This window comes from Eleutherodactylus coqui, chromosome 5 (assembly GCF_035609145.1).
Source record: "Eleutherodactylus coqui strain aEleCoq1 chromosome 5, aEleCoq1.hap1, whole genome shotgun sequence".
NCBI lineage: Eukaryota > Metazoa > Chordata > Amphibia > Anura > Eleutherodactylidae > Eleutherodactylus > Eleutherodactylus coqui.
The window spans coordinates 201,329,463-201,343,550 of record NC_089841.1 but is presented as its reverse complement, the minus strand read 5'-3'; the positions used below and the strand labels follow the sequence as shown (position 1 = coordinate 201,343,550).

Here is a 14,088-nt window from a genome sequence, read left to right as displayed (position 1 = left end):
CTTCTGCCACTAGCGCTGTCGGATGGGAATTTTACCACCAGCTTGTCCGCCAGGGTCCTGTGGTATAGCAACACTTTCGAACCCCTTTCCTCTTCGGGAATGAGAGTGGAAAGGTTCTCCTTATACCGTGGGTCGAGCAGTGTGTACACCCAGTAATCCGTAGTGGCCAGAATGCGTGCATTCACGAGGGTCACGAGAAAGGCATCCTAACATGAAGTCAGCCATGTGTGCCAGGGTACCTGTACGCAACACATGGCTGTCTTCACTAGGAAGATCACTAGGAAGATCACTTTCAGGATCCTCCTCCTCCTCCTCCTCAGGCCATACACGCTGAAAGGATGACAGGCAAGCAGCATGGGTACCGTCAGCAGTGGGCCAAGCTGTCTCTTCCCCCTCCTCCTCATCCTCCTCATGCTCCTCCTCCTCCTCCTCAACGCGCTGAGATATAGACAGGAGTGTGCTCTAACTATCCAGCGACATACTGTCTTCCCCCGCCTCCGTTTCCGAGCGCAAAGCATCTGCCTTTATGCTTTGCAGGGAACTTCTCAAGAGGCATAGCAGAGGAATGGTGACGTTAATGATTGCAGCATCGCCGCTCACCACCTGGGTAGACTCCTCAAACTTTCCAAGGACCTGGCAGATGTCTGCCAACCAGGCCCACTCTTCTGAAAATAATTGAGGAGGCTGACTCCCACTGCGCCGCCCATGTTGGAGTTGGTATTCCACTATAGCTCTACGCTGCTCATAGAGCCTGGCCAACATGTGGAGCGTAGAGTTCCACCGTGTGGGCACGTTGCACAGCAGTCGGTGCACTGGCAGATTAAACCGATGTTGCAGGGTGCGCAGGGTGGCAGCGTCCGTGTGGGACTTGCGGAAATGTGCGCAGAGCCGGCGTACTTTTACGAGCAGGTCTGACAAGCGTGGGTAGCTTTTCAGAAAGCGCTGAACCACCAAATTAAAGACGTGGGCCAGGCATGGCACGTGCGTGAGGCTGCCAAGCTGCAGAGCCGCCACCAGGTTACGGCCGTTGTCACACACGACCATGCCCGGTTGGAGGCTCAGCGGCGCAAGCCAACGGTCGGTCTGCTCTGTTAGACCCCGCAGCAGTTCGTGGGCCGTGTGCCTCTTCTCTCCTAAGCTGAGTAGTTTCAGCACGGCCTGCTGACGCTTGCCCACCGCTGTGCTGCCACGCCGCGCGACACCGACTGCTGGCGACGTCCTGCTGCTGCTGACACATCTAGATTGCGAGACAGAGGTTGCGGAGGAGGAGGAGGAGGGTGCTTTAGTGGAGGAAGCATACACCGCCGAAGATACCACCACCGAGCTGGGGCACGCAATTCTGGGGGTGGGTAGGACGTGAGCGGTCCCAGGCTCTGACTCTGTCCCAGCCTCCACTAAATTCACCCAATGTGCCGTCAGGGAGATGTAGTGGCCCTGCCCGCCTGTGCTTGTCCACGTGTCCGTTGTTAAGTGGACCTTGGCAGTAACCGCGTTGGTGAGGGAGCGTACAATGTTGCGGGAGACGTGGTCATGCAGGGCTGGGATGGCACATCGGGAAAAGTAGTGGCGACTGGGAACTGAGTAGCGCGGGGCCGCCGCCGCCATCATACTTTTGAAGGACTCCGTTTCCACAACCCTATACAGCAGCATCTCAAGGCTGATAAATTTGGATATGTGGACGGTTAACGCTTGAGCGTGCGGGTGCGTGGCGGCGTACTTGCGCTTGCGCTCAAACACTTGCGCTAGCGACGGCTGGACGGTGCGGTGCAAGGCATTGATGGATGGGGCCGAGGACAGCGGAGGTGAGGGTGTGGGTGCAGGCCAGGAGACGGTAGTGCCTGGGTCCTGAGAGGGGGGTTGGATCTCAGTGGCAGGTTGGGGCAGAGGGGGAGAAGCAGCGGTGCAAACCGGAGGCGGTGAACGGCCTTCGTCCTACTTTGTGGGGTGCTTGGCCATCATATGTCTGCGCATGCTGGTGGTGGTGAGGCTGTTGGTGGTGGCTCCCCGGCTGATCTTGGCGCGACAAAGGTTGCACACCACTGTTCGTCGGTCGTCAGGCGTCTCTGTGAAGAACTGCCAGACCTTAGAGCACCTTGGCCTCTGCAGGGTGGCATGGCGCGAGGGTGCGCTTTGGGAAACAGTTGGTGGATTATTCGGTCTGGCCCTGCCTCTACCCCTGGACACCGCACTGCCTCTTGCAACCTGCCCTGCTGCTGCCCTTGCCTCCCCCTCTGAAGACCTGTCCTCCTGAGTAGGCGTTGCAAACCAGGTGGGGTCAGTCACCTCATCGTCCTGCTTCTCTTCCTCCGAATCCTCTGTGCGCTCCTCCCTCGGACTTACTGCCCTTACTACTACCTCACCGATAGACAACTGTGTCTCATCGTCATCGTCCTCCTCACCCACTGAAAGGTCTTGAGACAGTTGCCGGTAGTCCCCAGCCTCATCCCCCGGACCCCGGGAACTTTCCAATGGTTGGGCATCAGTGACGATAAACTCCTCTGGTGGGAGAGGAACCGCTGCTGCCCAATCTGAGCAGGGGCCCGAGAACAGTTCCTGGGAGTCTTCCCGCTCCTGAGCATGTGTCATTGTAGTGGAGTGAGGAGGCTGGAAGGAAGGAGGAGCAGCAGCCAGAGGATTCGGATTTGCAGCACTGGACGGCGCAGAACTGTGGGTGGACGATAGGTTGCTCGAAGCACTTTCTGCCATCCACGACAGGACCTGCTCACACTGCTCATTTTCTAATAAAGGTCTCCCGCGTGGACCCATTAATTGTGCGATGAATGTGGGGACGCCAGAAACGTGCCTCTCTCCTTATCGCGCAGTAGTCGGCTGCGATACACCTGGATCAGGAGTTCGGCCTGTGCCCACACCCTGACTTGGACCTCCGCGTCCTCAGCCACGTCCACGTCCTCTAGGCCTACCCCTACCCCTCAGCATGCTGTATTACCAGTGATTTGATTTCCCAGCCAGGAAATAAATTGGCGCAAGCCTGCTGTTAAACTTAGCTGGCTGCGTATGATTTTTTTTACGTTCTCCACCCAGCACACACGTACCCAGAACGCTGAGGACTGCCAGAGGCAGGCCAAATAGAATTTTTGCCCTTTTTTTTTAAAGGAAAGGCCCACTGCCTATATTCAAGCAATTAATAAATGTTTTGTGTGGCCCTGCTGTGTGTCAAAGAACTGCAGTGTTGCACTGTTATTAACTGCAGCAGAGCGGTGATTTCCCAGCCAGGAAATAAATTGGCGCAAGCCTGCTGTTAAACTTAGCTGGCTGCGTATGATTTTTTTTTACGTTCTCCACCCAGCACACAGGTACCCAGAACGCTGAGGACTGTCAGAGGCAGGCCAAATAGAATTTTTGCCCTTTTTTTTAAAGGAAAGGCCCACTGTCTATATTCAATCAATTAATAAATGTGTTGTGTGGCCCTGCTGTGTGTCACAGAACTGCAGTGTTGCACTGTTATTAACTGCAGCAGAGCGGTGATTTTCCAGCCAGGAAATAAATTGGCGCAAGCCTGCAGGCCAAATAGAATTTTTGCCCTTTTTTTTTTAAAGGAAAGGCCCACTGCCTATATTCAATCAATAAAATATGTCTTCTGGCCCTGCCTACACAATTCTGTCCCTGGAGTATTACTGCAGGGCGCAATGCTCTGCACGGCCGATTTGGAAAAAAAAAAAGTGCAACACTGCTAACAGCAGCCTCCACAGTACTGCACACGGTTAGATGTGGCCCTAAGAAGGACCGTTGGGGTTCTTGAAGCCTACACTAACTCCTAACACTCTCCCTGCCTAACCACCACTTCTGTCCCTGTAGTATTACTGCAGGGCGCAATGCTCTGCACGGCCAATTTGGAAAAAAAAATGTGCACCACTGCAAAAGGCAGCCTCCACAGTACTGCACACTGTTAGATGTGGCCCTAAGAAGGACCATTGGGGTTCTTGAAGCCTACACTAACTCCTAACGCTCTCCCTACAGCAGTTCCAACACGATACCACTGTCCCTGATCTCTGTCACAAGTGACTCACAACGCATCTGAGGCGAGCCGCGGGAGGGGCCGACTTTTACACTCGGGTGACACCTGATCTCCCCAGCCACTCACTGCAGGGGGGTGGTATAGGGCTTGAACATCACAGGGGGAAGTTGTAATGCCTTCCCTGTCTTTCAATTGGCCAGAAAAGCGCGCTAACGTCTCAGAGATGAAAGTGAAAGTAACCCGAACATCGCGTGGTACTCGTTACGAATAACGAGCATCCCGAACACCCTAATATTCGCCCGAGCATCAAGCTCGGACGAGTACGTTCGCTCATCTCTAGTTATAATACAATAAAGTAACTTAAAAGCCTTTTTTCCTCCTCCTGCATTACAAGAAAAATTTCTAAAATTTTGAAAAATGGTAATTTTTCAAAATTTTCTCTAAACATTGGATTTTTTTTTCTAAATAAACGCAAAACATCGCAACCAGAATTTATCATTAATATAAAGTAAAACGTGTCATGATAACTCAATCTCAGAATCATTTGAATAAGTAATAGCATTCCAAAGTTATAACCTAGGAAAATTAAATATGTCACATATGAAAATTTGTTCTTGGTCACATAGGCCAAAACTGACTTGGGGGATAACTGGTTAAGATAAAGTAACTTGTCGCAGAAAGTTATCACAGTCAAGTTAAACTTTGCTTCATCTATAGGTTGACAGTTAAAGCCATAGTAAAAAACAGGAAATTACTATAAAATAGATTGTAATATTTAAACTTTTTCTTGATGAATTCACAAGAGAATTAAGCCAAATTAGATTTAGTCAAAGACATGTTGGTCAATCAGAAGGAACTATATGCCACTTGTTAATGAATGAGCAATTTTGTATAGTTGTGCTTGAGGGTGCATTTACACAAGAGTGTGCATGTGTGTACATAGGTGCCCACAAAACCACGCACCCACGTACATGCACAAACATGCATGAATGCAGGTCCATGCAGCATTGCTTTCAATGGGGGTGCGGTTGCTGACGGCAGCCACACTGATTTTCAGGGAAGGGCTTGAAATATAAGCCGTTCCCTGAAACTCATCCCTGATTTGTGTAAAAAAAAAAAAAAAAAAAATATATATATATATATATATATATATATATATATATATACACACTCACCGCTCCGCCGAATTCAATGAATGGCTAAGCACTGCCTGTGATTGGCTGAGTGGCTGAGTGCTGTGACCAATCACAGTCAGCACTCAGCTGTCATTCAATGAATGGCTGAGTGCTGCCAGTGATCGTCTGAGCGCTCAGCCAATCATATGCAGCCATTTCAGCTGCTGAAAGAGACTCAGAGCAGTGCAGGGAAAAGACACGGCTGGACGCGCCTGAGCCCCGGCAACTACGGAGAGATGAGTATATTTTTTTTTTATTTTGAACACATTCTAGAGATGATTTTCAGGGAAGGGCTTAAATTTTAAGCCCTATTCCAAAAATCCCTGCATGGCTTGCCGGCAGCCATTTGCTTTCAATGTGGCTGCAGAAGCACCGGTCCCATTGAAAGCATTGTGAGAATATTGCGATCCTCTGCCACAGCTGTACAGCTGTGACAACTATGGCAGGTGAATTCTTTACTCCCTGTGGGGAGTTCCCTTGTCACTGAGCAATGTGACAGTGCTGTGACAGTGTTCAGTGACAAGGGGACTCCCCGCTGGGGAATATTGACACGCACCACGGACCAATGGTGCATGCATGTCCTATGTTTTGCAGGTACGTCCGTTTGCACACCTGTAAAACATGGACATGTGAACACACCATAGGGAACCAAGGAAGTGGTTTTGTGCGCATCTACACACACGCACACGCTTGTATGAAAGCACCCTGACTGTATGAAAGCCTGCATACTGTACATGTATAAGCTGTATAACGCCTCAATGTTTTTTGTTAGCTGGTATAGAACGGGAAAGAAGATTTCATCCTAAACACTTTTTCAAAACTGTAAAATAGATTTGGTTGTCTGGTTTAAAAAAAATCTTTGACTTTGCCCTTCAAGGTCATGTTATGCTAAAAATAAAAAAACAGCCCCCTTGATGGATCTTGGTTCTAGCTGCTAGACTATAGGTCTATATAGGCTTTTATGCATAACAATCATTGTTTAAGAAATTGCTGGGTCATTTGCATTTGAAGAATAATCGTATACACAGCCAACGATTGAATGATGAATGATAATTTGTTTGTTTGTCGTTCATTTTATGCAAGCATGAAAATCATCATTGGCTTGTTCGCTAACCATTCCGTTTAAAAAACCAATCGTTTAACCATTCTCATTCACTGAACTGAATGACTGAACAATCCTGATAAAAAAAGGAATAGCTCATCATTGTGTTTAAACTGACTGCCCCAAGTGAACAAGCAAAGTGCGTCATCATTTTCTTGTTCACTTGGGCAAAAGATTTCTCACTCCATGTAAAGGTACACTATGATATAAAACATAGCTATTTGCTTTGGTGGATTGCTGTTCTCCATTGAAAACAATGGATTTCTACAGAGTTCAATAAACATTTCACAATGTTTCATTGTTGTACCATTACAGGTGAAACTAGTACTTACAAAGTAGTTCCTTCTTTAATATTACCTGGAGTGAGGTAGCGAGATATCTTGCAATCAGCGTGTCTTAAGAGCATGAGCAATATAAAAATATGACTGCAATACTGATCTAAAATTCTGCATTTCCCATGCGTAAAGTTAAAGCAAACAATATAACAGCAAAAACAACTAACACTTACCATCTCTTCTGTTTAGCCTAGCAAAGCCGGCACTGTCAGTGCTTGAAAGTTCTGATGAACTGGTAAAGAAGGATGGAGGGAGTGATGACGCAAGCTGACCATCACAGTCATCTGTGTAGAGAAAACATTAATATTGAAAGTATTTTTTAGAATTTTGTTTATTTATTGATAGCAAAATAACATGATTTGTGTCCGTCTAAATAAATGTCTTTAGATTAATTTTCAATTAATATATATAGCATGGACATGAAAACTGATAGTTGGCAGCCCCACCCAAATATTCTGCTAAAAAGCATAACCACTGCCCTGAGATTTGCAAAAATAAAAATACAATACACTTTTTTTATTGGCAGCACACAAAATGATTGGATCATTTTGGCCATGTGTCCATATGGAAAACATATTTGCTACTTCAGCTATTTCACAGCTGGCTGAGTGATCGTACTCAAAGAGTGGTCAAAAATGGCTGCACATCCAAGTAGAAGAATGTATCAAGTGGGATACCACAAGGCTCTGTCCTGGGCCCGGTGTTGTTCAACATTTTTATAAATGATCTGAAGGAGGGAATTGATGGGAAATTGATCACATTTGCTGACGACACAAAGCTAGGAGCTAACACTAAGGAAGAGAGAGAGAATATTCAAAAAGATCTAGAAAAGCTTGCACTGTGGGCAGCAACTAACAGAAGGGTATTTAAGAAGGACAAATGCAAAGTCCTTTATCTGGGAAAGAAAAATTAAGAAAGCACATACAGAATGAGAGGAATTGAGCTAAGCAGCAGCACATGTGAAAATAATTTGGGTATACTAATAGATCATAGACTGAACATGAGTCATCAATGTGATGCAGCAGCCAAAAAGGCAAACACAATTCTGGGATGTATTAAGAAAAGCATAGAGTCTAGATCACGTGAGGTAATTATCCCCCTCTACTGTGTCCAGTTCTGGGCACCACACAAAAAAGACATAGACAAACTGGAGCAAGTTCAGAGAAGAGTTACTAAGATGGTGAGCGGTCTGCATGTCCTATGAAGAACGGTTAAAGAATCTGGGAATATTTAGCTAGCAAAATAGAAGGCTGAGAGGAGACTTACTAGCTGTCTACAAATATCTGAAGGGCTGTCACAGTGCTGAGGGATCAGCCCTATTCTCATTTGCACAAGGAAGGACTAGAAGTGATGGGATGAAACAGAAAGGGAGGTGACAAATTAGATATCAGAAAACACTTTCTGACAATTGGGGTGATCAATGAGTGGAACAGGTTACCACGGGAGGTGGTGATTTCTCCTTCAATTGAAGTGTTCAAACAAAGGCTGGACAAATATCTGTCTGGGATGATTTAGTGAATCCTGCACTGAGCAGGGGGTTGGACCCGATGACCCTGGAGGTCCCTTCCAACTCTACCATTCTATGATTCTACCTTTTGTGAATAAAACTGCCTTTATTTTAACTTGATTCCTGGAGTATAGAGTATTTCCATATGCTTGCCCATTCTGCAGGATTTTGATAGATTTGGAGGATTAGAAAAGCTTTTCAATAAAGACAAGAAAAGTCAAGGAAAGGCTAAAAGAAAAATACCTACAATTAGTGAATCCTCTCTCGCTCTGTTCATCTTAATTATACTTATCTTTGATTTAAATCATCATTACTTAAGGATATCCAAAATGTCCTAAGTACATGGAATTTGTTGGAACATTTCACATATTGAGTATCAGTTTAAACACGTGTCTAGCAAACCACTTCTTCACTAGCAGCCAAAGTAAGTATAAGTACCGTTATACTGTATGTATAGGAACAAGATATCTGAATTGCCACTTTTAAAGGGATCCTGAAATCCACACTCTCTACAAATGTAGTATATTAACTATTAAAACTTCCAGTTTATTTACTCTACCAACTTAATTCAGAGTATACAATGGCTACAGTTTAAACAACTACAATAGTCAAGAGTGTACATACAAACGTAGCAAGCATTAACTTGACATCTAATATGTTATGATAACTACAATGTACTATTGTGCTAAAAATTGAGTTATCAGAATTAGCTGATCATGTTAACAATTGCTACATCTGTACCATAAAGACAGACCATGTGGGACCTATTGGAGCCTTGGAGAAAAGGGGCCGAATTGAGGTTGGTCCCATCACCTTTGCTACTTGGTGGCAGTAACACGTTAGGGACACCCAACATATAAAACCTATATAGAAAAAAAAAGTAACTCACCAGTTACCTCCAAACTGCAGGGAACAACACAGAAATGTACAACCAGACATGAATATATGAGTTGGATGATCTGGATGTCTCTACATTTTGCATACACCCAACAAATGCCAAAAGCCTCTTGTTACCATACAGTGCGGCATGGGGTCCCGCGGTCGGCGCGCGTCGCTCCGGCGTCGGCTCCAGCAGCCTGGAGCCCTGTGTCGAGGTCATCCCAGCAGCTTGGGTTGGCCAGTGGGCGGCGGCGTGGGCGTGCCCGCCCGTAGGGTGCCGCCCGCACTCCTCTGTGCTTCTTATACAGCAGTGGGTGGAGTTGCCTCCTCCCACTCTCCGCCCCTGGGCGGAACCTTGTGGTTAAAAGACTGGCAGTGAACTGAGCTCATTGCCAGTTATTGGTTCTGCATGCACCTAGCCAGTCTGTCTGCGGTTCTCTTCAGTCAGTCCCTAGTTGTCGGTCAGCTCCCTCTGGTCCCCTGTTACTCAGTCTGTTTTAGTTGGTTCTGTTTGCCTCTAATCTAGTCTGGCCCAGTCAGCACTAGTTGCTATCCAGCACCCTGCCAGTTTGCCTGTGAGTTCCATCTCCAGCCTTGTCAGTTTTGTTGGTCTGATTCACCTGCCTCCTCTGTCGGCACTCTGTTCCCCCCATTAGGTAGGTTCCTGCTTGTCAGTCGCCAGGTCCCTAGCCAGGGCAGGGACCGCCGTCCAGTTGTCCGCCTGGGGTTAGCCAGGGCCGAGGCAAGTAGGCAGGGACAGTGGGGGTGCGGGAGATCAGGGCACCCCAACTGGCGCTCGGGGGGCAGAGTGCCGTAACACCTCTAAGCTTAAACTATAATGGGAGTGATTGGATGAATTTTTATCTTAACTATGGGCCTCCTTTTTTTATGTACACCACTCACACAATAAGAAAAAAAGACCAATAATATGTAGTTGTAAACAACACTGTTCAAATAAGCTTTATAAAATGGGAATAATTTTGTTCTTATATTTTTTCTACAACTTTTGTGTTTTTTTGGAATGGAAGTTAATGTGGTTTCCTGGGCAAATACTATTGATGACCTATGCAGTGGGGCTGGACGTCATCATTGGGTTTGGCGCAGGAAGTCTAATAAGCAGTTTCACGCCCATTGATTTAATTGGAAGCAAACCACTTATTAGATTTCCTGCTCCGAACCTAATGACGACATCCAACCTAACAGCACTGTTAGGGCTCAGTCAGACGGGCGTTTTTTCGCGCGATTTGCGCATGCGCATGCGTCCGGCGATTTTATAAAACCCTTGCTTTGCAATGGTATCGGACACATGAGCGCTTTTTATGCGCTCGTCCGATAAATTATAGAACAGAAATCGCAGATTGCACCTATCTGCGATCTGCGATTCCTGTTCTCTTCTCTATATGCGCTCAATGGGGCCGGCGGCAGCAGCGTCGACCCCATTGAGAACATATACTAGACAAATCATTCTTCTCTGCCACAGCTGTAACAGCTGTGGCAGAGAAGAACGATGTTTGTCCATTGAATTCAATGGAGCCGGCAATACAGGCAATAAATATATAAGCCCTTCCCTGCAATTCATCCAGAAATGTGTAAAAAAATATATATATATACTCACCTGGTCCCGGCAGACGGAGTTCAGCCGCGGCCGGCGACAGTTCTCCTGAACTGCTCTCTGTAGTATTCAGCAGCCGGGGATTTAAAATCCCCGCCTGCTGAATGAGCTGCCTCTGATTGGTCACAGCCTGACCAATCAGAGGCAGCTCTCACTCACACCCATTCATGAATTCATGAATGGGTGTGAGTAAGAGCTGCACCTGATTGGTCCCTGCGCTGAGCCAATCAGAGGCAGCTCTCACTCACACCCATTCATGAATTCATGAATGGGTGTGAGTGAGAGCTGCCTCTGATTGGTCAGGCTGTGACCAATCAGAGGCAGTTCATTCAGCAGGCGGGGATTTTAAATCCCCGGCTGCTGAATACTGCAGAGAGCAGTTCAGGAGAACTGTCGCTGGCCGCGACTGAACTCCGTCTGCCGGGACAAGGTGAGTATATATATTTTTTTTGTATTTACACATTTCTGGATGAATTTCAGGGAAGGGCTTATATATTTAAGCCCTTGCCGAAAATTCATCCCGCGATCGCCCGCAGCGCATTGCTTTCAATGGAGCCGGCTGTATTGCCGGCTCCATTGAATTCAATGCGCTGGACAGCTCCGGCCCATTTCTATTGAAACGCGGCTAGGAGCAGTATTTTCGGGCGATTTTTCGGCCCCGGTCACGCGATTTGCGGATGCGCATCCGTCATGCGATCCGCAAATCGCGGGAAAAAACGCCTGTGTGACTAAGGCCTCAGCTGGCCAGTTGATCAGCTAATCATTTGGGATCCTGAGTGGCAGAAACCCAGCAAGAATAGGTAAGGATAGGTTTTCAATAGTATTTGCTCTCAAACACATTTAAATTTAAGTACAACTACACTTGATAACATTTGGAAATTGAAACTGCTTAAACAATAGAGGAACAGAAGCAACCTGACAACCTAAATTATTTCAACAATATAGAATGTACACTATGATGACAAAAGCCTTAGAACACACATAGAAGGTGGGGAAATTCAATTTGATTCACATTTTTTAATATGGTGTTAGGCTGTCTTTGGCATCAATGACTGCAGTAAACCTCTCAAGCATGCTTACTTCCAAATTCCAATGGAAACTTGGAGGAATTTGTTTCCATTCTTCAAGGTGAGCGTCAAACAATGATAAGGGGGGATGATGGGCATGTTGGAAAAACACAGATGCAGTGTTCTAGTTCATCCCAAAGATTCTCAATGGGATTCCAAACAGGACTTTGGGCTTATGTGCACCCTCTCATCCTGGTAACCTTTCACCCGCAGTTTCCTACGGATAGTTCTGGTGCTAATGGATGTTCCAATGGCATGTGAGTCTTCCTAAAAAAGTGCTTTGACAGACAATGTCCGTGATGCCGTCCCAGCTTTGTTGTCCACATTCTGTCAGTTTATGAGTTCTCCACCAACATGGCACATACACCGGATGTTTCCTATTTCTGAATAACATTGCTAGCAGTGAACTTTGGAAAGACCAAAATGCTGCAATGTCCTGTACTGATCGGTTGCTCAGTTGATGTCCCATTGGTAATCTATCAACTCAACAGACGTTGTGGCATTCTGATGGTGTCAGTACTGGGATATGCCTCTGTGATACTCTCCTTTATACCTAATACTTCCACATCCAATTTGCTTATCTCATTCGCCTGACAGTACAGGAATGATGGGTGTCCCTATACTTTTGTCAACATAGTACCGTATATACCGGCGTATAAGACGACTTTTGAACCCCGAAAAATCTGCTCTGCAGTCGGAGGTCGTCTTATGCGCCGGTAATACAAAAAAAAAAAAGTGTAAAAAAAAAAAATTTTATTACTCACCTCCCACGGCGTTCTGTCGCGCTCCGGCAGGATGTTGCTGGCTCCGGCAGGCTGTCGCTCGCTCCTCGTCCCCGCCGCAGCATAGCTTTCTGAATGCGGGGCTTGAAATCCCCGCTTCCAGAAAGCTAATACACACGCCGGCAGCCATGACAGCATTGAATGGCTGTGATTGGCTAAAGCACACGTGGCTTCAGCCAATCACACTATTCAATGACATCATTGAATGGCTGTGATTGGCTGAAGGCGCACGTGTTAGCAATCACACCCATTCAATGATGTCATTGAATAGTGTGATTGGCTGAAGCCACGTGTGCTTTAGCCAATCACAGCCATTCAATGATGTCATGGCTGCCGGCGTGTGTATTAGCTTTCTGGAAGCGGGGATTTCAAGCCCCACATTCAGAAAGCTATGCTGCGGCGGGGACGAGGAGCGAGCGACAGCCTGCCGGAGCGAGCGACATCCTGCCGGAGCGCGACAGAACGCCGTGGGAGGTGAGTAATAAAATTTTTTTTTTTTTCTCCACTGAATACCGGCGTATAAGGTGACAGTTGGGGGGTCGTCTTATACGCCCCGTCGCCTTATACGCCGGTATATACGGTATGTCTCTTTCTCATTTTTAGTTTGCCTGTTCTAATCATTTCTTACAATCTAGCTGCTTTGGTTTCTCCATGGAGACTTCAATGGCTATCATGTTGTAGAATGTGTATACTGACATCTGTCATTCCTGATACAAATCACTTGTAAGATGTACAGACCAAGTGAACTTAACAGATGTTGAATGTCTCTCTGGATGTTGTACATCAATCTGGTTATACTTTATCATGAGCTCTAAACTTGATCATATTTTAATCATAAAAATGATAGCTGGTGATTCATTATACAATGCTGAGGGTGATGCATCCTAATTAATAGGATATAAAATGATTCTGTACAAAATTCCAGTTTGATTACTAAGGTGACATTACACTAAGGGTAATATTGCTATAGCGATGCATATAATAGAATGCATGAAAGTTTATAAAGGTTTATCACATATCTTGTGAATACTTTATTTTTTATAAGATGACATTGCGTAAGGCTGTAGAGCAAAACTGGTATATTCACTGTAAATAAAGCATTTCCTTTTTGCTTTCTGTTGTGTCACTGGTTTATATATGTAAATATTAGAATCTGAAGAACACATTTAAGACTCTTACTGCCATACAACATTTTTTTTAAAACATCTTTTATGAACATTTTAAAGTTTAAAACTGCATAGATTGTTGCTGTTTTTTCCCTTGATTTTGAGTTACTTCAGAGACTTTCTTCTCTTACATCCATAGGTGCTGTACATAATTCTGCAGGTTGCCCTTGAAAATAGACTGTGATTTGCAGTCCACTCCAGTATTAAACATGTGATCAGACAGCTTGGATAAAAGTATACCTTGAGTTAAAAGTAAAAAACTACAATGTCCTTAGATTCTTTTGTACAGAACCTTCATGCTCAGTCTTCAAACCTTCAAAGCTCAATTGTTTGTGCTGCAAAACTCTGATCACATAATTGTTGATGTGTTACACATATCCCACATTATCCTGTAATTGTTCTCAGCAAGAGAAAGCAAGTAATTTGTAGATATGATACCTTTTAAGGGCTAACAAAAGAACATAGCACGAGGAAAGACCCTAAGAAG

The 14,088-nt window shown here is 45.7% G+C and overlaps 1 protein-coding gene across 1 annotated transcript in view; it reads right to left on the bottom strand.

The window, feature by feature from the left end:
• The window catches only part of CNTNAP4 (contactin associated protein family member 4), a 303,723-nt gene extending 290,614 nt beyond the window's left edge, over positions 1-13,109 (bottom strand). The window contains exons 1-2 of the mRNA XM_066605004.1: positions 13,064-13,109; positions 6,762-6,872 (exon numbers count right to left, since the gene is read on the bottom strand). Coding sequence (XP_066461101.1) covers positions 6,762-6,872; positions 13,064-13,109 — 157 coding nt within the window. The remainder of the gene's footprint in view (positions 1-6,761; positions 6,873-13,063) is intronic.
• Between the last annotated feature and the right edge of the window lie 979 nt (positions 13,110-14,088).